Source organism: Perna viridis, chromosome 15, assembly GCF_037379345.1.
Source record: "Perna viridis isolate PV_CMFRI_1.1 ecotype Kerala chromosome 15, ASM3737934v1, whole genome shotgun sequence".
Lineage (NCBI taxonomy): Eukaryota > Metazoa > Mollusca > Bivalvia > Mytilida > Mytilidae > Perna > Perna viridis.
The window spans coordinates 19,870,816-19,897,855 of record NC_142459.1 but is presented as its reverse complement, the minus strand read 5'-3'; the positions used below and the strand labels follow the sequence as shown (position 1 = coordinate 19,897,855).

The following is a 27,040-nucleotide window of genomic DNA, read 5'->3' as shown; positions in this document are numbered from 1 at the left end:
CATGTTTATCGAAAGGCCGTTTGGCTAAACGAATGAGCAAGTTATTTAAGACAATTTAATCGACGGTAGGTGTCAATAAAGTGGTCGAAAATATTTTTATTCAAATTTTAACAGTATCTTATTTATGTGACGCCGAGTATAGCCGTTCGGTTACCGGGAAGTAGATAAACGAGGAACTTGAAAAGGGGAGACAAGGTAGAAGTCGTAATTCAAAAGCAATATACCTAATATATATGCATTCCCACAAATAGAACCTGAGCACTCTAATATTTGGGGTAAGATTGAAAAATATATGTATGAAAATCATGGTATAATATTGGACATTTAATGATTCCTTCCACATGTTGGGCAAAATATTATACAAAAAGCTATAATACGTCGATTGTTCTCTTGTTGTTTTCTTTTAGCTATACTAAGGGGTAATGAAAAATTGTCCAAAAAGTATAAATGAAGAATAAAATAGTCCTGAAAGTTAGTTGTGATTTGTTGCTTTCAGTACTTAACATGTTAAAAGGGTAATCAATTATAGCAACCAAGATTCTAGCGGAAATCAAAAGAATGTAATCCAGGGACAAAGACCAAACACACAAATAAAACAAAGAACATTAAGTTATATAACTAAAATGATACATACAAAGTAAAAAAAGTAAATGAGCAACTGGGAGCATGGACCAGGTGTACCGGTAGGGTAAGTGTCCTTTCTAGAAACATACGCCGAGTTACTCATAAGAAGTTTTGATCTTTTCTTTCGTTATCATCTGGCATGGAAATCACAAAAAGCAGGGACAAATGTTTCAAATAACAGTTTAAAAAATGATATTGTGCTGAAAAATATATTTGACTTGTATTTTTTATTATTAACACAAAGTGTATATACATATATACAAATTTATATAAAAAATACAGAATCAGCATAGGCAGCATCTTAGATGCATATTTAACTTTTGTTAAAGTAATTCCACATAACAACGTTTTGATATATTAAAACGCATATATTTCTTGAACCTAAACACTTCAACTCTACTTTGAAATTGTCAGGTAACATGTTGTCAACATAATAAGTCTCAGTTATCTACCTTCTGTTTGTCTCTATAATTTGTTGATATCATCATGTCTATGTAACAGTTCTTCATGTTTTAGCACATCGCGAATTAAGTGCCAAACGTAATAAAAATCAACTATGTTTCAGGCTACATATCAAAATAATATTTTTTTTCGTCTCATTATCCAAAAACATTATTTAATGCTTAAGTTCTCTATTGCTTCTCATTGAATCCATTTTATATTACAAAAACATCCGTTTAATCCGATATTCACTGATGTCCCCTTTAAATGCTTGAACTACATTTTTTCCTGATATGGAACTTATGAACCGGTATATAACTTTTTTCTTCTAAAGTGTTTATTACATCTTGAGTCTATAGATTGTACTAAAATTGTTATATTACTGAGATCTTGTTTTAATGCTCTAGTTTGTCTTACACAATCGTCTAATTGCTTTTTCAAATTTCTACTGTAAGTTATAAGACTACCTACTCGTTTTGCCATATAGCTATCCCTCTTTTGAACTTCATTTTGAATCGTTGAAAGTTTTTCAGTTAATTTCTTTTCGAGATAAAGCTCAAATTTACAAAACAAATTGTTTACAAGACCAACGACCATTTCTTCTGTGTCGTTTGAGGTTTTGTCAAGATCTACCGTAGTGGCTGAGTTCATCAGGTTTAATTTGATTCCGTTCCAGTCTTTTGTACAGTTCAGACCAAGACCATCTAAGAACCCTAGATGAAAGAAAAAGGTGAAAAAAAAACACTTACTGTGATACAATTTCAAATCTTTCGGAAAATGATCATTTTCATCAAAAATACTGATACAAATTGCGTTAAAGGGTTAAAAAGTTTTCAAAGTATAGTTTTAATAATATAGCTGCAGTTAAATTCTGTTTAAAAATTATTCAGGTAAATAATGTAAATACAACTGAAGATTTCAAACTTAAACAATTGGAGCAACTATTGAAACACTACTGAAGCCGGGCAATTTTCTAATCTAGATATTGAATCAGTTTTATATTCAACAGAATGTAATCCGGAGACAAATACAAAACATGGAAAACAGACTTACACAACAAAGAATATAACGTAATTAAAATCATACATACAAAGTAACAAGAGCACGAATGATCAACTCGGACTCCACTCAAAACTGGGAGCAAGAACTAGGTACATCGGTAGGGTACAAATGTAAGCGTCCTCTGCTTTTCTAGAAAAACCCACCGAGTTGTCATAAAAAGTCAAGTCCGGGGTAAAAGAAAGAGGAAAGGAAAACTATGATACGATGAACAAATCAGTTTTCAGTTTTCATCGCGCAGATGGATACATCGTAACGAATCATGAGTTCATGATGACGACAGTAAAACTTCTGTAGTGATGACTTCAATCGTGTAGCAGTATGATCCTGTTCCAGAAGCCTATTTGTTAGAATTCTAGCGCGACATAAAAGTCTGCGCACATTTGGTAAGCTCTGACATAACGTATGAGTTGTGATATGAACACTCCACACACACACAGGTGCTGAAGAAATGTTGCCACAGATGAAAGGACAGTTGACAATTTTAAATGAAATGTCATCACGTTTTCCGTAAAGTTTGGTCAATAGTTTTTCTTAACCATCGCTTTCTAAGTGAAGGTCAAAATTTGAGGCCGACTTCACAGTGTCTGTAGTATCCTTTATCGCAAGTTCCTTGGGTAGATGCAACGTATCAATTCCCCGAAATTAATATGGTTTAGAGATAATACGTCATTTATATAGCGGATATTGAGATTAAAAGATCTAGCTAAATAATAGTTTAAATGATTCAAGAAGTAAGCAAATTATACAATGCAATAGGAAACAAATTGTGTTACTGACTCATATTCTCAAGATAAGAGTAAACACATCCATAAATAATTCAAACTTTATGTAATGCTAGTAATAGTTCGCACATAGTGTCCCCTATGTTTTTTTATGCTTTAAAACATTACCGTTTGCCTTCTGATTAAGTTTTTCAGTTCTTTGTGACTTCCATGGCCATTCATCATCAGACACATTAGAACACCCTACAGCAGTACAGGCACGGATTCTTATTTTATATTCTGAATCTGGCTGTAGCCCTACAGTCACATAAAAAACGAAATATAGAAGAAGTTATGTTTTAAAGTTCATTATAGAAATTTTCCCCAACATAAAAGAGTAATCAAGGGAACCAAGGTTATAGCGGTTATCAAAATAATGCAATCCAGGGACAAAGACCAGACATTGAAAACAGACATACACAACAAAGAACATAAAGTAACTAAAATTATACATACAAAGTAACAAAAGTAAATGAGCAACTCGGACTCCACTAAAAACTGGGAGCATGGACCAGGTGTACCGGTAGGGTAAGCGTCCTCTGCTTTTCTAGACATACCCGCCGAGTTGCTCATAAAAAGTCAAGTCCGGGGTAGACAAACGAGAAAAGGAAAACTATGACCCGTTGAATAAATCAGTTTTCATGGTGCTGATGGATACACCATAACGATCCACGAGTTCATGATGACGGCCATAAAACTTCTGTAGTGATGACTTCAATCTTGTAGCAACAAAAGAAATGAGATAATACATTTAACAATGCCCTTTTAAATTTCAATAATGATTAATAAAATGTACAGTATTTAAGCTGTTTTTAAAACAAGAGGCTCCCAGAAGCCTTAATCGCGTACCTTTTTAATTTTTTGCTTTTCAAGGGCAATAAATCTAACGAGGAGTTGTCCGACCATTTTTACCCTAGAATACTTTGGTAGGACTTATCATAAAGATAATTTTATCACTGAAAGTTTCATTCTATCTATTATAGTTTTCAAGATAATAGCTGAACACTGGTAAAACGTTTTTTTTTTTCTTTGCTTTTCATGGATTCGTCTGCTGACAACATTTATCCCCGAGAGACTCCTGTTAGCCTTATAATATGATTCATTTTAGCAATTTAAAGATATTGGCTAAACCTAATTGTTTTGGAGATATATGCAAAAAAACTACTCTCTGTCCCTTGTTTTATATTTATATATAGTTACTGTAGCCATGTTTTTTTACATATCAAAAATTCAAATTTCATTTTGTTTAAGATTCCCTTAAACACGAAAATACCAATTTTTATTGAATTCTGTATTGTAGTTTCTGAGGAGAAAATTTCTTAAAGTAATAGCATCAAAAACAGCAATAATTGTCCAAAAAGGACGTTAACTCAAATCTGGGTCAACGAATTTTCACCAAAAAAATGACCACAGATACGTGAAGATCTCATCATGCTGTACTTGTACCCAATGGCAGAATTTGGTTAAATCTAAAGGTTTTTGGAGATAGATTAAAAAATCTGCTGTCTTACCCCCATCTTCGAATTTAGTAACGGCAGCCATGTTTTTACCAGATAAAAATCAAAACAATTATCTTGTTTAGAATACCCAAAATATTGTTTTGCATTTTGTATAGTAGTTTCATAGGACGAGACTTTCGAAAGTAAAAAAACAGCAAAAACGGGCATTACCTCAAACATACGCCTACAAACATTCATCAGAAAGACCCCATCATGCTGTATATACCTCCTGAAATGTGTAACGCTCCCAATACCACGCACACGAAACACAATCCCACGAAACACGAACACAAAGCACACGATACACAAAACAACACGAAACAAATTGCACGAAGCACGATAAACGAATGATCCTGTCCGCCGGAAGTATTCTTTTCAGTAATTGGTATATTTCGAAATCTAATAATAAGTTGTGATATACAGTTTACGTGTTCGTTGTATTTTGTTGATTTTTATCATCGTACATGTATATAACTTTATAATGAATTATGCTTTCATATACACATTCGATATACGCAACTTGTTAATGTCTATTAATGTTTTGATATGAAATCACGTCAGTTTTCGTTATACATCGTACATTGCGAACACATTATCATTGGTCTGGAAGTACGAAAATGTTGAAAGTTCTTAAAATTGAAGAAGAAATCTAAAACAAAATTAGTTGATAAAGTGTTTTTACCATTCATTTTGCTTTGAATATGAAATTAACAGAACAGCTTTTATGTGTAAAATGTCCATATTTGTTGAATTTGGATCGTTGTGATAAAAACACTCTATTGTGAAATACAGGCTATTAATAATGCGATACAATCTTATTGGTCTAAAAAATGATATGGCATTTGATTATACATGGTATATTGCCAAAACATTTTCACTGATCTCTGAGTACAAAAAATATTTAAATTTCTTAAAACTAAGAGAAAATTCACTAATATTTTTTAGATCAAAGAATATTTTTGACTTCTGCGATACCATCTTATTGCTCTAAATATGAACAGAAAGTATTTTTTATGTGAAAAATGTTTATATTTGTTGTATATGGATCATTAGGAACACATTTTCCTTGTTCCAGAATTTCATAAAATATTGGTAAAAAGTAGTCTTTTAAATAATTAAGTTATTTTAACCAATGCGATACCATGTTTTTAGTCTAAAAGAAAATATTGCATTGATAATATGAAACATGCCCATTTTATTATACATGGAACATTACATTTTCACTCAAATCCAAGTGAAAAAAAAAAGAAATTTAAAAAAAATGGAGTGAAATATAATAAAGTATTTTTGACTGATGCAATGCCATAAAATTGCTCTAAATATGGAAAGAAAGTAATTTAAATGTGAAAAATGTCCAATTTTGTTGTACATAAATCACCGTGAACACATTTTTCTTGTTTCAGGAGAATAAAAGTACCAAAAGTATTGGTGAAAAGTACACAACTATGAAATAATTTATCAATTGTAACTAACGTGAGATCATCTGATTTGCCTAAAAAAGACAATATTCCATTACTGACACGAAAATTGTCCATTTTATCATACACGGTACATTCCGAAAACATTTTCATTTGTCTGGGAGTAAGAAAATACTAAAATGTCTTAAAATTGGTGTAAAATATACCAAACTTTTAGAAAATAGAGTAATATTGACTCCTGCAATACCATCTAAGTTTTCTGAATATGAAAAGAAAGTAACTTTTATGTAAAAAAATATTCATATTTGTTGAATGTAGATCATTTGGAACACATTTTTCTTGTTCAAGGAGAATAAAAATACCAAAAATTCATAAAGTTTTGGTAAAACATTTTCTATTCTGAAATAATTTAGCTTTCTTAACTAATGTGATACCATCTTATTTGCGTAAAAGAGAAACTATTGCATTGTTGATATTGAAACGGTCCATTTATTTATACATGGTACATTGTGAAAACATTTTTGCTGGTCCGGGAGTATAAAAATATTTAAAGTTCATAAAACTGGAGTAAAATATACTCAATTTTAAGTATTTTTGACTCATGCGATACCATCTTACCCGTTGTAAGAGATTCCAAATTTTAGGTCGGAAAATTGATTTCGGAATATTCGGACTTTTCCGACCTAACAAAAAATATTTTGGGGCCTAAATCATGGTCTTGGTGAAATTTTCCGCATGCCATTTGTAAAATAATTCTGAATTACAAACTTGACTTGGAATTTCAATTTGGAATTACAAGCATGATTCGGCAATTTGAACGGAAATCCAAACTGCATTCGGAATTCCTCAGTTATTTCCGATTGAAGCTCGTTAATGTCTCCGAAAGAAATATATGAAAAATGTCTATTTGATTATTTATAGTACATTCACTGGTCTTGGAGAATGAAAATATTGAAATTTCATAAAACTGTGGTAAAATATACTTCATTTTTATTCTCAATCCAGAAACAAAAAGCTATTATAGTTCGGGTAACTTTTCCCAAACCATTTTGAAAGGCCCTTAAAATTTTGGCGGTATTCCATTATATGCACAAATAATGTACGATTGTTTGAAACCAATTATTTCCTACACGTATTGATTCCTGAATTTTTTATCAATGTAAAATAAACATTACTGTGGTTTTTGCACAGAAAACGAAATTACAACGGTATTTTTTATCATCTAATCAGAATACAGAATTGTTGCACGAAAAAACGCTGCACGATACACGAGGAACAAAGCACGAAGTGCGCACACGAAAGATACATGAACACTTTGCACGATACAAGATCCTACAAAACACGGACATGAAGCACACATACAAGCACACGAAGCACGCGATAATGGTAATGTTACACGTTTCAAGAAGTGTACTTTTGTTCTTTGTCAGAATTTTGTTAAACCAAACGGTTTTGGATATATATGCAACAATCTGCTATTTGACCCCTATCGTTTTTAGTACATGAAACGGCAGTCATTTGTTCAACAACTCAAATAACCAAACAGTCATTTTGTTAAGAATACCTGAAAAAAAAATACCAACATTCATTGAATTCTGTAAAGTAGTTTCTGAATAGAAGATTTTTAAAATATAACATCAAAAACAACAAAAAAGTACAAAAAGGGCAATAACGCCAACATTGGTCAAAAACTTTTCACAATCATTCGATCACAGATAGATCTCATCATGCTAAATATTTTTTACCTAATTTTGCTGAATTCTAACGGTTTTGGAGATACATGTTAAAAACAGACTGGTGTCTGACCACTATGTTATATTTTTAATAATGGCAGTAACGTCTTTTTTAACACATCAAAAATCAAAACGGTATTTTTGTGCAGGATACCGTAAGGAACATTCATCTTAGGTTTCATCCAAATCCATTTTGTAGTTTCAGAGAAAACGATGTTTGAACAAATTGTTAACGACGATAGACGGAGTCAACGACGACGATGGATGCCAATTGAATTCAATGGCTCACTTAGCCTACGGCCAGGTGAGTTAATGTATGATTAAAAAGAAAAAAAAAATAGTAAAATATATGTAATTTTGAACTCACTATAAAATAACTCATTAACGAGCTGTTGCTATATTTTCCGTAAACGAAATGTTTGCAGGATACCCCAAGGAACACGCATGCTAAGTGTCAGATGACGACAGAGGTAATGTGATGTCACTTACTGAAATGTGAGCTGAAATGATATTTCTCTTTTATTTAAAGTTCTAGCAACTTTTAATAATTCTTACATTTCAACTGTACTGCAAATTGTTAGTTAATAAAGGGCTTTACCAGTAGCAGTATAACTGTTATAGGCACCGGTGATGTCTTCAATTGTGATCTGATCCCCAGTTGATATGAAGACCTGGTACCTTGTAAGGATACCGTTGCTTTTTTCTGTAGGTATTTTGTCCCACTCGATGTCAATGGTAGTTGGCGAAAAACTGGATACCGTTACAGTTGGCGTTTTATCAGGCACTAAAAGGAATACAATCGGTCAAAAGTAAGCATACAACTTAACGCACACGAAAGTTGAAAGTGTTAAACAATTCATATTTTTCTTAAAATTTATTATGAACTTTTGAACTAGAGTACGTCTAATTCCATCATGTATATAACAAACAAACAATACAAAAAAAATCAAATAGTGCTCACATGGTATATGGACAGATAACTTGATATATTTACAAGGTAATTCCTATGAACCGCCAAACCAAATAAAAGTCATAATTTGACATGACACTTAAACTGTCTTCAGTTCAATTACAATGTTAAGTTGAAGGGTAATTAAGGTGGCTTTTTTAAATTTATGTCAAATGTAAAGTAATTTACCTAAACACAAACAAATTATTATTAATTGAAACAAACCTAAAAAATGAAACAATAGTAACTTATATATATAACTACCTGAGTAACACAATCTTAAAGTTCAAGTACATGATTAAGTACTCTTTTTGCCTCTACTTTCTTCTTTATGTTGAAATAACAGTATATCATGTGGATGCCCTCACACTTCATGTGATTACGTTTACTAAATTAGTAACTTTGTGCTATCGACAAAACAGTTCACATTGTTGCCATAACGGAGAAAGTGGGACATGGAGTAGATGTACTAAAATATAGCATCAAGGAGAAATACCACACATAAAGAATAATCAAGGGAACCAAGGTTATAGCCGTAATCAACAGAGAATGTAATCCGGGGAAAAACACCAGACATGGAAAACAAACAGACACAACAAAGAAGACGAAGTAACTAAAATCACACATACAAAGTAAAAAAAGCAAATGAGCAACTCGGACCCCCCCCTAAAAACTGGGAGCATGGACATGTGCACCGGTAGGGTAAGGGTCCTGATATCTTGACATAACATATTAATTATCTACACTATAAAGACAGTAACTGCGTTCTATAGTATGGAATGTTAGGCATAATTCATATCCATTTACAACTTACTTTAATTTTTTTTTTAACTTAATGTCTACGAACAAGAAGCATGAAGACAGGACAACATTACGATCATTATATAAATGTGTCCATTCAAAACTTAACATTTTCCAAAATAAACATACCGGGAAAATGCAAAAACATAAAAAAAAATTCCACACAAGGTTAAAACTAAAATGTTGAAGCAGCATGCAAAATTCAAAATCATTCGTTCGAATATTTCTAGTAGTTTAGCTGATATATACAAATTTGCGTTAGAAATTAAACATAAAAATGATAGGACAAGAGCTTATTGGCATTGGACAATTCTGAGTAATAAAACACAGAAATAAATCCTTGAAATGTGCCATGATAACATTATCTGCCTTACAGTAAATGGTGTAAACTACACAATGCCGTTACCTGATTCCCATGTTTTGACGGTTACAGTTTCAGACTGAGTCCCTGCACCGTAAGTACTATACGGTCTTACAAAAATATCGTAGTCAGTGAATGGTTTCAGGTCGTATATGCAGGCTTTTGTTTCCAATGTCACATCTTTAGTGTAAAGGGACTTTACTATAATGCAAGCAGATTGATACGTCCTTAACAATATGCAAACAGAATATTGATGTCGATGACAAAAGATATGATATAAAATGGATTTAATGTGGACACTCTCTGATATACATATATATTATATGTATACATTATTTTTTTATATGCGTAATAAGTATTTGTTTAAACCCTATATCGTCTACACTATATCGCACACCCTCTATCAAAACCCTAGGCCTATATCGCATACCCTATATCAACCCACGACCTATATCATCCCGCCGGCCAATGGCAATTTCGGTGATAAAGAAGTCTCAGGTTGATACTACATGTGATACAAAATTTGGTAAGTAACATTCTGTATATAAATATACACATATATTTTAAGGAGGATTGCAATATTTAACCCATGACCTTATATGCTTTGACCGGCAGTTAACCAATGTCACATACATTCAAAATCATAGCCAACATCTTACAATGTTGACAATTTATGAAGAAATAAATAAATATTAATGTAAAACTGCAAACCCCATAAATTATATCACTTTGTAAAGCGCTTAAAAACAATGCATCCACTTAATGTAATACTGTAAAACTCATTTCAATATTAATTATACATGTGTATGTTAAGATAAACTGCTTTTTTAGCGAAATGAATGGATAAGATATCTATTCATTCTTACAAAATACATTTAAACATTACATCGAAAAATATTCAAAATAAGAAGTTATAATACAAAGCAAGTATTGAATACATGCATGTTTGTTTGGTTGATTGGAAACGTATTTTATGATATATGACAATAGTTGTGTTCTATCAAGTAACAAAACAATATTGAACTGCATAAATTTCAATCTGCTCAAAAAATAATTAGATTGGAACTTTACCATCAGTAAGAGCTTGATGATGTACAGTATATGCCAGAACAGCGCAGCATGGTGGATATGAAGACTTTGACCATTCTAGGCAGATACTCCTGTCGGTTACCTTTGTGATGGTCAGGTTTTCTGGTGATTTAGGGGCTTTATCTGTAAATATAAAATTATAATATGTGAATTAAGTTTAATAGGTACTCAACTGTTGTGAGGCAAAAAAGGGAAACAATGGATAAGCTTTATTTTATCATTAAAAAAGGTGAAAAGGTAGTGACAGTAAAGGTACAATCTAAACTTTTAAAGTTAAAAAAAAGCCGTAACATGTTTAGGGTATATGCAAACAATATGGTAGGCAGGGTAGCAGGATACAGACATATCTATTATTTAGCCTGATTAGATCTATTCATTTGCCATGTACCGAAATTCCTTTCATTTAATACCAATCGAATGAAAATGATTCATAGGCACAAAATCATGGGACACTTGAACGATTAATCAAGTGAACCGAGTTTATACCGGTTATCAAGCGAATGTTATCCGGGGACAAACAATAGACATGAAAAACAGACATACACAACATAGGACATGACGTTACTTAAATCATACATACAAAGTAACAAAAGCAAGTGAGTAACTAGGACTCCACTAATAACTGGGAGCATAGACCACGTGCACCGGTAGGGTAAGCGTAGGAGCAAGTATTGAGATAAAAATCAAGATTCTGTTTTGTTTTTTTGAATATTTGACACAACATAGATTTCTGACATAGAGTGAAGTGGTGCATTTATCAGAGAAAAACAAATCATGTATTGTGAAGTGATAAAGATAAGCAACATCTGCGTTTCTAGAAACAAACATAATTGTCAAATATCCCTTAAAGTGATTTTTTGGAGAACAAAACTAAATTTTGGACCCACTTTTAAATTAGGACATAAAATACACATTATATTATAAGACCTAGTATAGACAATACCGTAAGTATTAATTTCTTTTTCAAAGAAAATATAGCTTTAAGACTAGGAAAATGACATTTTCAGAACGAGACCAAAACTGCAATGGTGTTTACAAAAGATAGATATTGCGTTTTGTCTTATTTGTTTTTAATCGATTCACGGTCCTCAACACATCAAGTAATTGAAGATAGTTTTTCAAACTCGCAATCAATAACATTGTGTTATTGTTATCAATTTTACTGTAAAATGACTTATTAACTGTATTTCACTAATTTGAAAAGTTAAGCTATCCATTATGCATTTTTTTAGTTCGAGTCGCATGACTGCAGACTATGAGTTAAAAACTCTATAAACAAATATATATTTTAACAAATGAAAAAAAAAAACATTTATCAACATTTGTACTAATCAAGCAAACTCTCATTTGTGACTTTTGCATTATAATGCGGATAAAAATCTTTTGTATATACTGTAACTAATAAATACTTAGACAATTACGGGCAATTTACTTACACGATAATCGACTCAGGACCCCATATTTCGATTTTGCGCTCTGACGTATCCTTAAGTAGAAATGATCTTATAAAGACTAGTGATGTCAACAAAGACGATTCAGGTAACATCTTCCATTTACAAGGGCTTTTGTATGTGCAATTTATCGACAATGCTAAATGGGATATCATTTGTGGCTAAAATCTGAATACATTGTTAGAATCAGCTTATTTAAATACCCAATCTATGTACTTAACCAGATTGAAACTGGGTAAGAATAATTACACTTTAAAAAATTTATACAAAAATACTGACAAGCCTTGATTATAAACACTGTTTGTTAACCAATTCCTCAATTATTAAGATCATTATTTAGTACATCGTGAAGACTTTGTCGTGGAATGCAGCCATAAGATATAATGTCTAAAGACACGAAGGACATTTCCGTACACTATTCGAGTAAAATTTTGTTCTCGGTCGTACACACCTTTCATTTCTGAAGAACGTACAACGTTTGGTCCATTGCAATGGTTTCCAAGTTTCCGGTTTCTACCAAAACATTTTCATCGAATAAACGGACTTTTCTATTGACTTTAACCCTTTGACTACTGCCCTAGATTTTAACAGTTTAAAAAATATTTCTGAGTTTTAGTACAAATCAGGGGTGCTTTTCCAAAACTAACATCCAAATACTATGTTTTATCAAATATCAGGCACTATCACAGGATGAAAGCATGAATGGAGTAGGTGGGAAAAGGGTTAAAATAACAAGACCCTTTTCGATTCATTCTCTCACAATAACATTTCCAAAAGTTCGTGCTAACTAAGGGTGTTTTAAAAATCAGCCATCCGATGCTGAGGAGAGAACCTAATACAGCAAGGGATTAATCGTTCCGGATACCATTCTTCATTTTAATTACACCTGTTTACCATTACATACATTACATATGTCTATGTATAAATGTTTAACTACATTTAAGCAGTATATCCACCAAATTTCAACTTTAAATTTGAAGTTTTACAAAATCTGACGGGGATAACTTGGTGTGCAAAACAGTGCGCCTTAATGTAACTGTATAGTGCACCCATAAGTAAAATGATATATATCATAAGTTGTATGGAAAATTGGTATCCATTAGGCTCAGGAGTCTTATAAGGGCAAATTGGAACTCCGATTTTGCCAAAGGAGGATTCTAAATCGTACTAATCTTACTAGGATCTTGAATCGCACTAACTTTAATAGTCATGGGGATTCCGGATATTACTGAAAGGTTTCCAGGGCAATCCACCTAAGCCGAATTGGATTTCTAATTTGTCCTAGGAGAAATTGGAATTCCTCTTTGTTATAGGAGAAATAAGAATTCCAATGCTGGTTTCCAATTTGCCCTCTAACATATACATAAAATGAACCGCATTCAAGTAATAAGCCACTGTTAATTTCAAATAAGACATATTTACTGATTTATAATCAAGGCACGTATGTTTATACAGAGATAAAACAGTTATTATAGCACATGGATACAAACAAAAACACTCTAGGAAAATGTCAAAAGGAATATTTTTAAATAAACTTCAATATAACAAAGGCCATATAAAGACACAAACTGGAAAGTTGGAAATCTTATCTGGTTTATATTGGCAAATGCATAAATTCACTGAAATGATGATTATCTGTAAGAACAAAGACAATGTATTTAAGAAGTGGTGATAATTATAATTTTCGTTGATATATGTCTTGTTGTCTTGTATTAACGATACCTTTCAATGATATAAGGAGTCTAGCAGTTGCCATGACAACACCCACATCATTTTTGGCAAGGCATTGGTAGTAACCAGAATCACTAACGCCGCTGTCTATCACCAGATCATTATTTTGTCTAATCTGAAAATAAGACAATAAAAAAGAAAGAAAATACAAAGCAGTCGATCTAATTGAATACATTATTTATGAAATTTATTTTTTGTCTGATTAATTATACCTATTGTGTTAAAAATATTCCCAGAATAGACATTATTTGATATTGTAGATTACATTTATTATTATTTGTTAATGTAAGAAAATACTAATCTGCTAGGCGTTATCAAAGGCTTGTGATAAAGTATTACCTTTAAGCCCTGTTTTCTCGACGAAACAAATTCCTCATAGTGACAGCAAGGCTAAAAACCTAGGACAGCTAAACTTGTAATTTATCATCCTACAAATTTAGCAGCATCTACTTGTGGGAGGATGCCGATGCTACACTTACTCTTCCCAATTTTATCGTTGTATGATGCAGAATACTAGGTTGAACAAGACAGCGCAAATAAGGCTAAGAGTAATAAAAAAACAAGGTTCTGGCGGTAATCAAAAGAATGTAATCCAGGGAAAAACACCAAGCATACACAACAAAGAATATAAAGTAACTAAAATATACATACAAAGTAACAACAGGAAATGAGCAGCTTGGACTCTACAAAAAAACTTGGAGCATGGACCAGATGCATCGGTCGGGTAAGCGTCCTTTGCTTTTCTAGAGACACCCGCCGAGTTGCTGATAAAATGTCAAGTCCAGGGTAGGCGAAAGAGAAAAAAACTATGACACGTTGAACAAATCTGTTTTCATTGCGCAGATGAATACACCGTGACAATCCACGAGTTCAGGATGACGACCATTCTATCCGGTATCATATTCATATTACATGCTTACAATTGTAAGTTTTAGAAAGAATCAGGCGAAATATCAAAAATCTGTAACATGCATGTCAAAAACCTCGCGGTCTTGGCAATACAATTATTTACTCATGAATATTTTAACCATTTGAAAAGGGACATTATTTCATCTCTGCATCATTTGACTTGCTCAGTATTTTTTCAACTAAATATAGAAAAATAAGGTTTTTAAACAGAGTCATTTACCATTGAAATATTCAGTAAAATGTACGGTGTATTTGAAGGAAATTATAACTAAATCAACAAAAGTGACATGTAAAATACTGTCTATTTTCTTTCAATGGTGAAAACGGTCGAGTTAATATTTCAAAATCGTGGTTTCTTTTCATACAAGCTTTATTTCCTGAGTGATTCTCAGGGAGAGTGACACTTAACACTGATTCTCCTAAAGAATCAAACTGGGGCGGACATGCATAGTAATATATTTTAATGATATTTCTTAAACATGGAGCATATGAATTTTAAAAATATGCAGTGATATAAAGTAAATGGTATGGTTGCTATAAAACAGTGTTTTATATTTGGGAGTTTCATTTGACTGCCCCTATAGAGGTATTGGGTAATAAAGTGTGATTAATTGATAAGAAAAAAAAAATTCAAACAAGTATTCTTACCAAACATACAGATTTTTGTGTTGCTGAACAGCCCATTAATTGGCGTCAACTAAGACAAATTATTAGCCTTGCTTGGTGTATTTCAACCTCATATTACACAGAATGTACCAACACTTATTTCTAGAAGAGTAGATGTTATAAAAAATACATCAATAATTATCATTTAAGAATAAATCACTGGTGGAATGTCTTGTACTTTTCTCCCAAAGTGCATACAAATCGTTTCTATAATCACCCACATTGTATAAGAGTAATCTCCCTTTTCATCACTTATCAACAACAAAGTTGTCAAACGACCTTCATATATTTTGTTTCTCATGTGTCCCTTAATTTTATTTCCAATTATTATTAAACCTTGAGTTAATGACTTTAACTGCGCTTTATAATACCAATTAGAAATATGCTACATGGTAGGCGTTTGAGGTCTCCACATTCCTTATACACTTAACCTGCACTAACACTCAATATATTTTGTCACAATACACACAATACAATCCATGCCGGAAATACAGTGTCCACGTAGAATCCAAAACCAGAAATACTTATTTTACCGAGCGTCTGATGAAGTACAAATGTACATTTTTTCTTTCCATACCATTAGCTACAGCTATAAAACCATCTTCTAATATATTAATTTGTCATGCTGTTGTGCAGCCCATCCCTACACTGTCCTGAGTCACTGCATTTGGAAGGTTGTCATTCATGTATACCTTCCCAAATAATGTTTGTTTAGGCCAAACTTAAAAAAATATATTTGTGTTTCCTATTACCCTACTCGCCCTATTTTGTTCAGCTAAATATAGTGTAGCCTTACTTTTTAATAAACACTTTTCAATTCAGAACGCTTCTTTTATAGACCTGTAAAAAAGTAAGATAAAACATCCCTACCTAACTACCCTGTCTTTTTAAGGGTGTAATACTGGAAACACACGTATTTTGTTTGCTTTAGAATAATAACAGTATTTACTTGTACGTGTATCAATTGCAGCTAATATGCTTCCACGAGAAGGTGACTACTACAACCCGAGACCTAATATAACTATGATATGTGTTTTGGTTTATAACCAAACCTTAAATATATCATTTAATATACATGGATAAAAGCCGCTTACTTAAGAATACTTTATGCATACGTATTTAAAAAAATAAAATGTTCTGAATGCACAAATCCAGCATATGGTATCTTTATAATCATAGCACACGATTTACTTTCATATAGAAACTATGAAAATACCCAATCTTGGTTCCCTTGATTTCTCTTTCAGTATGTGAATTTCGCTAAATAATAATACTAAGTGTAATGAAAAATAGTAATGACTGGAAAATTCGAAATAACTTTTTCTACGTATTTTAACGTCACAAAATAGAAACCTTATCACGAATAATCAAGAGAACCACGATTCTAGTGGAAATCTGAAAACAAATGTAATCTAGGGTCAAAACCAGACTTTGAAAATAGGCACACAAGAAGAGCGTAAGAAAAATATTCACGGCGGGCTATCCATATAAATTTATGAAGAAGCATTTTTTCAAACAATTTTTGTGTAGAATCGGTATTATTTTATTTGCTTCCAGTCTTCCTTATATTTAATGCTAAACAAAGCTTTTTCATGTTAAGTCATTGGAGCGAGCATCATATTACAGTTCTTTTTGTCATATTTATAAGTTAAAATGTTACTATGTAGTCCCTATTTAATTCTGGTTTGTCTTTGCCAGTTACATGCGACGAATCATCATACATGTAAAATAAAACATGCAAACAGAATAATAAACTGCTTACATTATTCTGAAACACAATTAATACAATATTGTCGGTTATTTTCTAAAAAAAAAAACAATAAAACAATAAGGGGATATCTTACCTGGAGTCTTCCATTAGGTATGATCTTCTCTCCATTTTTATACCATGTGACCTTCGGTTTGGGAGTTCCCCCTACTTCACAGTGTAATCTAAGCCTTCTGGCAACTGGTTCTGTGAGACTGACAGGAGCTGTTATCATGAATGGAGGCACTGAATAACAAGAAAAAAAAACTATTAATTTTAGCCTTGCATACATATCCTAGTCAATCGGCCGTTTTGTTCTTGTGAGTTATCTTTTCTTTTATGTCATAAAAAAACACAACATACAACAATTTGCCTTCCGGAAGTTCTGATGTCACTTACGTTTTTTTTTTCTGTTTGTTATTTGTTGTTGTTTTTGGTTTTTTTTTTGTTGGAATACATATTGTTGGTGCTTAAGGCTTTTTATGTGAAGCCTTGTTTCCCTTATCTTCAGGTTTACCGTTTTAATACGGTTTGCTTAGTTTTGTATGTTGATCGTCTTTGCCTCATTAGTCACAGTCGTACGTTTTTTGCCGTATAGATGGCTGTAGATAGTTTTGATTTACTGAGGAATTGTAACACAACTGATTTATGAGTGGTATGAATTTAATACAGCCAGAATAGTTTCTTACACGGAACCATGATGTTGGGGGCGGGCACCTGATGCCAACCTTATGAAAGGTAGTTAGATGTCTTTGGCCCGATAATGATCCTTGCTTACTATTATTGGTAAGTATTTTTTTCATTACACAGTCTAGTTTAGATATTCAGATCGACCCTGAATGGAGACTAGCAATGGTCGTGATTTGATTTTCAGAAAGGTGCATATATTTTTGCTAAACTCAAAATTGATTGTGACTTGACCTAGCAATGTAACTGTAAAAAAAAATTCATTGTATCGATTTACACCCTACACCTTTCTATCGGAGAAATGCAGAATGTATTATGAAAAGTCGACGAATTTGTTTTATTGATGAGCATTTTATTTTATTATTAATTGTAACGATAAAAAAAATAGATAGAGTGAAATGAGGTCATGTAAACAGCCAGTCCGAGACATAAATGATTCTGAACTTAAATTAAGTGTATCGATTTTTGAGTGTGTGAATAAGTTTGACCTTTCAATAACTGTATTTGCATGTAAAAGACATTACATAGAGTAAACTGCGTGTTTGTGTATTTGGCATAATGGTCTATGCAAATATTACAAATTAATGTGATTTTACAAAAGTGTTGTAACTTTTATGAATGTAGGTCATACAGTCCCGCTTGTCCGACGGGTGACGGTTTAAGTATCGACAGATGTCGTAATTTGTACATGTATTTGGAAAACAGCCAAATATGCTTATTAAACAACATAGAAGTGTTCGGACTAAATGCACCAGCTGCACGTGAGGTATAACGTATATACGACATATGGAGATAGATATTTCACCAGATTTCCGTATAACAGTTGGAGAAACCATATTTGTAACATGTGAATAGTATAAGTACACCTTATTTAACATAACAACAACATTCCTCATCTAAAGTGGATCGAAATAGGAAGACAAGTGCAGTAAAGTCAGTGTCTTGATATGGAAGTGGAATTTTGTATTTTGTTATATGTGAATTTTATATATTGTTTATATCTTTGTTATCATAACTAAATGTAAATTCAACTTCTTTGATTTGATAGGAAAAATTACATATAGATCAGTGCAATTCGTCCATTCTACTAACACTTTTAGGCCAAATGTTTTGATTTTGACGCATATGAATCATCCCACTGCTGACGCTTAGAAATTATTGGCCAATATTTTCCAATTTGATATAATGTCAGGATTAGTGTTTCTGTGCTCAATTGGTTTGTTTCTTCATCGAAATCCATTCAATGCACGCACGCCTATTAAAAAACAGAAGATATAGTCATATATTTTTACTCACCTTGAACATTGAGTTTTGTTACAGCCTTGGCGACCGGAAAACCCAACGAGGAAGCAACACATGCATAATTTCCAGCGTCAATCTTTTTGTCTACTTTGATAAACCTTAGATTGCTGCCTCCAAATATTTTCTTGTATTGACTATCAACTATGTTCCGATTATCTACAAAAAAGGAAAATAATCATTGGATTTATCAATTAATTATTGTTTATCATCTTTTGTCTTTTTCATTCGTTTTCGAAATAATGACTATATTAAGTAAACCATACATAAAGATCAGTTCTCTTATAAAACTGTATTAGAACATTCAGAGAACAGTTCTATGACAAACTCAGAAAAATTCTCGGACAGGTCCAGAGGAGCTCTTCCGGCAGTTCTGATAGACCCGGCTCTACCTCTAGAACTATTTGTGTACAGTCGTATCTGCTAGTCAAAAGAACTGGTCCTTGTAGTAGAACTGTCAGAAGAGCTGACTCTTATACTGTCCTGTGACACCTTTAGAACTTTCCTGGCTGGCTCTTCTGACATTTCACTTGAAAGTTTAAAACCAATCTCATCTGTACCCTGATGAAGACAGACATAGTGTTAGTATATTAAAGAAAATAATGTGACAAACTTTAATTTACTTGCATTGTGGAATTTACTTCGTTGACAACACTAAAATGAAAAAGTGCAATAATAATGTGATGCTATAGAACCAAATTTGAAGTGCTTGAAGCTTTTTGTTATCTTTGGACAGAAAGGTGTCTGTGAAGTTATCAGCTCACGGGCAAACTGACCTCACAATAGATTCAAATCGATTAGCATAAAAACCGGTTGATTTATATAACAACATAAGTATTCAACTGATTTGACCCCCCTAGGAACTGTTAATTTACAAATCAATATACGTTTGCCGTTCATGACCAAAATGTATATGGTATAATGTTTATCTAGTATTTTTTTCTCCTTCATATAGAAGTTATTATCGATAAATATTCTAATGGTAAATCATTTGCAGTGTTATACATGTACCTTTCTGCCAGATAACGAAAGGAGGTGGGTTCCCATCAACCAAGCACTCTAAAGAGACAGAGGTATTGTTCAATACGTTCACTTGTGTTTCTGACGCGATAATCAAAGGAGGACGCCTATTTGCATCTGAAAACAAAATTAAACTTTAATTTGAACCCGTGGATAATTAGTCATTTTCTTTTTATTAGGTCTAATAAAAGTAATTACAAAATAATTGTCTTTTAAATTATGTTTCCCGTTTCCGTTTACTATTTATGTAGAGTATACATTATCAATTTCGCAGTAAACTATCCCTTGACACACCCAGTAGAAGCTAGGTATCATTCTTCATTGAAATTGGACAACTTTGAATTTTTAAAGCGTTGGCCGCCATTTTAAAAACAAAAGGTGGCAGATACGTTTATATTGACATTAATACAATTTTATGAGGAAGTACAGCATTGCGAAAGAATAATTGACTCTTTTATCAAAATGTTTTAAAATGAGGTGCCCTCTGGTGTATCATTTGAGAAGAACGTCTACAATAAATGTGTCAGATCTTGGTGAAAAATGATTATTAATGTTTGCCAAATTTCGTAAATGGCGACATCAAGTATATAACAATCACTTACAAATGGTTCATGCTCTACAAAACCTTTTATTTATACGTATATGTAGAATTTTGTCAATCCATTCTCCCAGTGGTCGACATAGTTATCAGACACCTGAATTTTCTAGAAGTGGTTTTAATCCTATTCAGACAGTCTGAATCCTTATTTACCTGTATGTAGTACTTGGCAGATATTCTTTTTTTTCTTGAAAATGTGTTTCAAACATCTCTTCATATACCAATTAAGGAAGGTGGTTTAAAATGTTTCAATCATCTAAACCATGCAGTACTATAAGAGACCGGTACGAGTTCAGGTTCATAACTATACTATATAACAAAACGCAATGACATTCGATGATCATACAAAGACGAGTAAGAAAGTAAATGTATCGTGTTTTTAAATTTAAATTTTTAAATTGCATTACTAGAAGTCAATTCAAAAGATTTTCAGATGGTATTATGGACAAATGGATGCACATAAATGATACACTATTCTTTGGTGATGTGAAAATGGCGTTGAGTATTGCCTCCCTGCTAAGTTGAATTATGCCATGTTGACATTAAGCCTCGGTTTTCTGATATGCTGAAAAAAAAATCTTTCATTAAATTGTTACTTGACCACATCTTGTGCTGTTATACTAAATCTTGAGTCTAATCTCTCATGTATTGTAAAACTTGCCTTTAAAGACATTGAGCTTAGCTTGCTTGCTGCGAAAAATCTGATTTGTGTTACCGCAAACATTGGTTTCTTTTTTCAGACTTTGGAAAGCGGAGCAGTGGTATGAACCTGCGTCAGACTCAGTCACATTGTGTATCTGTAAAATTCCTGAGTTCAAATCAACAAATCTGAAACAATGAAATATCAATCTTTCAGTTCCTTGTACAATCAAAAATATAACAAAATAGTCTGTTCTAAGTATCCTCGAGTTCTTTTTTTTCAAAATTCTTAACTAATATGTCATGACATACCTTTAAACTGGCGGACTGACAGCTCAACAATTGACGAAATCTTAATTTCTTTTTTTTTTGGGATATTCTGAAAAGAAAATTTAATCGTTTTACTTATATTGTTAGTATTTTAAGCCTTTATACCAATTTACCTGCTTTCTCCTGGTAAGTATGAATAATCTTTCTTCCAGACATATATTGGAGGAGGTATTCCTTCTATGCGGCATTCAAACCGTGCCACTCCCCCAAGGTTGACATCTTGATCTTTGGGTTCGACACTGAACGATGTACACATTCCTATATACAATAATAAGTGAAATAGTTTATTTGAACCAATTTATCGTGGCTTCGACCAACTTTGTCATATTCATGAACAGTCTAAGCCTCCAGGAAAAAAACAAGAACATGCATTCCCATGTTTAGCCCCAAACGTATGTTTTACGGTTCCAACGCCGGACTCACGATGTATTTAACCCCTGTTTTATTAAGTTATGATTATTTCTGCTGTATCCAGAAGGCGTACATAACAAATGAAATCTTCAATATCTATACATGTAACTTAAACTGCATGTAATGCATGTTTAGTACTTGATCAAATATTTGGTTTTTTTTTCGGGTTTTTTTGGGGTTGGAATGAGCTTTCACTAAAGCAGGTAAATGGCAAGCTTCATATATTTCAATTTCTCTGAACATTATTAGGACAGTCACAGCTATAACTGTTTAACTAGATGTGATAGTGATATCTTTGGCTTAGTTCAATTCTATCAATATATTATCAAAACGATCAATATAGTCAATGTTTGGAAAATTAACATTATGATGAGGATTCTGTATGCAGCCAGCTGAAGACTTATTTTTTTTTCAGATTTCTATAGTATCTTGCACATAAGTCAGTTCTTACACAGTTTTGATGACGTTTTGAAAGTCTAAAGGTAGTAGACCTTGGGTACTCCAAAATTTTTTTACCAAAATTCAAGTTTCTTAGAATTTGCACATGATATTATTCCAACTGTAGAACACCTCCTGTCAAATGTCTAATAAAATCTACTGTTCAGATTGAAAACAATGAGGACTGAAATTGATATTTTCAGATATCTGAACCATATCTGTTATCTTTCTTTGTACACACTATTCAAATATAAAACTAAATAATCATTCAAATCACCTTCGGAATGATTACTATACACGGTTTATGTGATTTCATTTACTCTTTTGTATGTTGTATAAGAGTTATTTGGCTTTTATTTCATCAAAAAAAGAAAAAAAATGACATTTTTAGTTATTTACTTGTAACTTGTTCGTATACAAATATATAAACAAACACAACAGAATAACAATTAAGAACAACAAGTACACAATGGTATTACATTTTTGTACCGATAATGACCCTTAATGACCCTTCTCCTTTAACGAAAAATTTTGATATAAAATGAATACCATCTACTATTTATCAGAATACAGCAGAATATTTGTAATGGAATGTCCTTTGAGCATCTATCAGAATAATTGATGCAAAATAGCATTAACTACATGTAATAATCATTTCCTAAAGGTTTTGTAAAATATACGATTTGCTTAACATTAATGAAAGGATTACAAAATGTGAAGAACGAACGGACGGACAGTACTTGGTATCACTCTATACCATACCTTCTTAAAGTAGGGGGAATAAAAAGATAAGAACCGGCAATATTATCAGTTGAAAATCTTTATCACGTATCAAAATATTTAGTATTCGGTATATATGTGACTAAGCTTAATTGTATACAAATATTTCTGGACTTTCAATACATAATACTTACTGGCAACGTTAAGCCTGACTTGTCTTGCAATAACTGTGCCGTATTTATTTTTAAGAAAGCATTCATAAAATCCATTGTGGTTTTTGTTTCTATTCTTAGATTTAAAATTATTTTTTACTAGAGGAAAGAACAACGACCCGTTCGACAGTGTCTGTAGAAACTTGTCTGTTACAACTGGTTTCCCATTCTTGTGCCATTTGTATGTTGCATGACCAGCATCAGAGGATGACGTAGCAGAACAGTCAATCAAAAGTGGACTATTTTTCTGCGCAATTACAACTGAATCTGCTTGGTGGATAACTACTCCAGGGTCTAATCTTAAATGTCCTGAAAAAAAAAACAAAAACAAAAACAAAAACAAAAAAACAAAAAACAAAAAAACAAAACAAAAAAAAAAAAAAACCAAAAACATTTTAGTGTTACCCTCTGAGATTAGCTCTGTATTCCCAAACTTAAAACTTAATACTAGCAATGCATATTGTAGCACCGTTGCCCTACTAAGCGTTTTGGGACAGCACTAATGCTTCAATCAACATGCTGACATGCAAACAATAATTTACGTCTTATGAAGTGGTGCAAATCATTTCTAAACGCATGTATATGAACTATTAACATGTTGATGAGGTGCCAATAATGGTGTTCCATGTACTCCAATCAGCATGTTGACATACAACCAATGCCTTACTTTTGCGCATGTCCACGCCTCATTACTCTTTCAATCGGCATATCGACATGATACCTTGCGGAGGGAACGACCAAAAATTTACATCGCAAATTTGACAGTTCTAACATCGTTGGGAATTTTTCAGACCTTTCTATACGTTTATATATTTTGCCTGTATCAATTTGATCCGATGGAGCAGTGTAGCGAACAGAGTCGTCACATTCTGAGACGTTTGTGTGTATATATATATACACAAAAAGTTGTGAAAGAAATCATTGAACGACAGACTGCTGCTATTAATTCATACAGGATAATGTGTATATATAATATATACAGGATAGTAGAGTTTAATCGGAGTGCACTATACAGATCCAAAACATTATGTTAAAATTATGGACGAATAATTCTTTAATTATTATCTGAACGTCTTAAGTGTTAATTAAGGCCGAAAGGCCGGATAAATGGACAAAATTATACATCATTATAGCAATATATACATATATTCTGTTACCCACTAATTAAAACATATCACACGAGATGTTCGGGTATTTTAAATGTATTTTTTACCTACAATATTGCAGGCCTTTTCTGTTGCCGTAACTCTGACAAGTGGAATAACACTAATCAATATTTCTGATTTATCAATGCAAAAAATATGAAAACGTTTATGATTGCCTCATTATCAGCCAGATAGAAATGGTATGATATTCTAAAACTCCTACTTCTAAAAATTTAAACATAACCCTTACCGATATTGCATCAGTCCTTAGTTCTAACTATTTCGTCACTCCTATTTCTAAAAGTAGATCCGAAACTAGCAGAAGAACTGTTTATTAAGCATGTGATATGCTAATTATTTCGTCCGAATTCGTCAGTAAATTATTTGTAAAACCTATCTTCCAAATTCTTATGATACTCAGCATTGTTTTATCGAATTTGCCATTTACATTATTTAGTATACTTTGTGTGGTCTGAACGAAACAATCATTATAAAAGTGTATGAATACACATCAATACGATACCAAGAATATTAAACAAAGGGCACTTTACAATTATATTAATCAACCTAGTAATGATCAATGTTTGAACACACCATCACACTAACAGCCCTACACTCAGTAGATCGAATCGCACCGTTAAGGAGTTGTTGTGGATAAAAGATAATTTATCTGTATTTTTTATCCTATATGGTGTATCGTACATCGTGTATCGTATATCGTACATCGTGTATCGTACATCGTATATCGTGTATCGTACATCGTGTATCGTACATCGCATATCGTGTATCGTACATCGTGTATCAATATCAATATCAATACCAAATCAAGATCTTGCGAACAGTTTTTGTCTTGATTGAACGTTTTCAAAATTTCATGATTTCTTTTATAAAAACAAATCATTTGTGGAAAAGAAGTTTAATCTGAAGAATATAATTTTTGAATATAGGTTAGGTAGTTCTTTCCGGTGGAAAATGTAGGAATCCACAGCGTTTCAAAAGGAAAATGGAGAAATAATTTCAAAACGTTGATGTGTGAAAGATTATGACAAAACGTGAATAAAGAGAGAAAAGGACAAGACACCAAATTGGATACGTACCATCTGATAGTGGGTACGGAATCAAATTGATTATCTCAAGAAGTGTGTCAATAAACGATAAAAATCCCTATTCAACGATCATAAAGCACTTGAACATCCCTACGGACAAAGCCTCCAATAACATTGTGTTTATAAAGCCCACTTTTTTTTCAATTGCCTTATCAAGGAAACAAGGACTTATTCATAAATCTTTTACTGATTAAAGAAATTATGTTGTTCTAGGTTACAAATCCACATTTTGTTCTAATACTTCTTAGAAGGGTAAAGCGTGCTACACAGAAAAGTAGGTTTGCAGTTGTTTCCTGCCTTTCTATGTAGCACACTTTACCGTTCTGAGATGTTTTAGAAAAATGTGTGAAGGCCTTTTTTTCAGCAACAAGTTGCCGTTCCAATGTGCACTAACTGTGCTCCTCTCCTAGTCGACTTGTTTTTGTATTCATACGAAATTGAATTTTATCAGAGTCACACAAAGAGTAAAATTATAAAAGATGCTAAATCCCTTAATTTGACATACATATAAATTGACGGTGTATTGTCCATTAAAAACCCTCCTTTTTGTAAATGTGTATATTCAATAATTCACCAGAGCTGGAGATAAAGGATACCAATTAAAACGCTTGTTCAGCATCTTCGGATCTAAATCTCTGTTTGAACAATAATGATCACTTTCTTCTGTTGTCTACCCCGGACTTGACTTTTAATGGGCAACTCTGTTTGAGTTTCTAGAAAATAAAACAGAGGACCCTGACCCTACCGGTGCACCTTGTACATGCTTCCGGTTTTTCTTGGAGTCCGGGTCGATCATTTACTTTTATTACTTTGTATGTATTAATTTAGTTACTCTGTGTTCTTTGTTGTGCATGTCTGTTTCCTATGACTGGTCTTTGTCCCTGGATTACATTCGTTTGATTACCGCTAGAACTTTGGTTCCCTTGATCACTCTAATCATTACCACATAGAACCCAATGCGTTCTAGTCATCTTTTGCGACCATGTATCTCATTATGTGTTCAATCAATATAATGTGTACGAATTCGACAACAGTGGTGCCTATCTCAGTACTAAGATTTATGATAAAAGATACAACTTTAGTTTATTTGTTTCCTTCCCCGAGCAACAATATAACGTATATTGCATATGGTGTAAATATTTCCCGATTAGAATGCTAGGCTAGAGGATGTACTGACTACTCTTACTTAATTA

At 32.5% G+C, this 27,040-nt stretch overlaps 1 protein-coding gene across 3 annotated transcripts in view; it reads right to left on the bottom strand.

Annotated features, from left to right (window-relative positions):
- Positions 1-819: 819 nt before the first annotated feature.
- LOC148597381 (protogenin-like) overlaps positions 820-27,040 on the bottom strand; it is a 28,762-nt gene continuing 2,541 nt past the window's right edge. The window contains exons 2-13 of one of the 3 annotated variants that reach the window (XM_088563100.1): positions 23,579-23,905; positions 21,929-22,073; positions 21,508-21,674; positions 20,240-20,365; positions 19,226-19,387; positions 17,340-17,488; positions 13,912-14,035; positions 10,721-10,861; positions 9,695-9,850; positions 8,137-8,322; positions 3,018-3,146; positions 820-1,778 (exon numbers count right to left, since the gene is read on the bottom strand). In XM_088563100.1, coding sequence (XP_088419226.1) covers positions 1,366-1,778; positions 3,018-3,146; positions 8,137-8,322; positions 9,695-9,850; positions 10,721-10,861; positions 13,912-14,035; positions 17,340-17,488; positions 19,226-19,387; positions 20,240-20,365; positions 21,508-21,674; positions 21,929-22,073; positions 23,579-23,905 — 2,225 coding nt within the window. In that variant the 3' untranslated portion in view covers positions 820-1,365. Of the gene's footprint in view, positions 1,779-3,016; positions 3,147-8,093; positions 8,323-9,694; positions 9,851-10,720; positions 10,862-13,911; positions 14,036-17,339; positions 17,489-19,225; positions 19,388-20,239; positions 20,366-21,507; positions 21,675-21,928; positions 22,074-23,578; positions 23,906-27,040 lie in introns of those variants that run through there. The other 2 variants (XM_088563101.1, XM_088563102.1) reach the window with 2 other exon arrangements.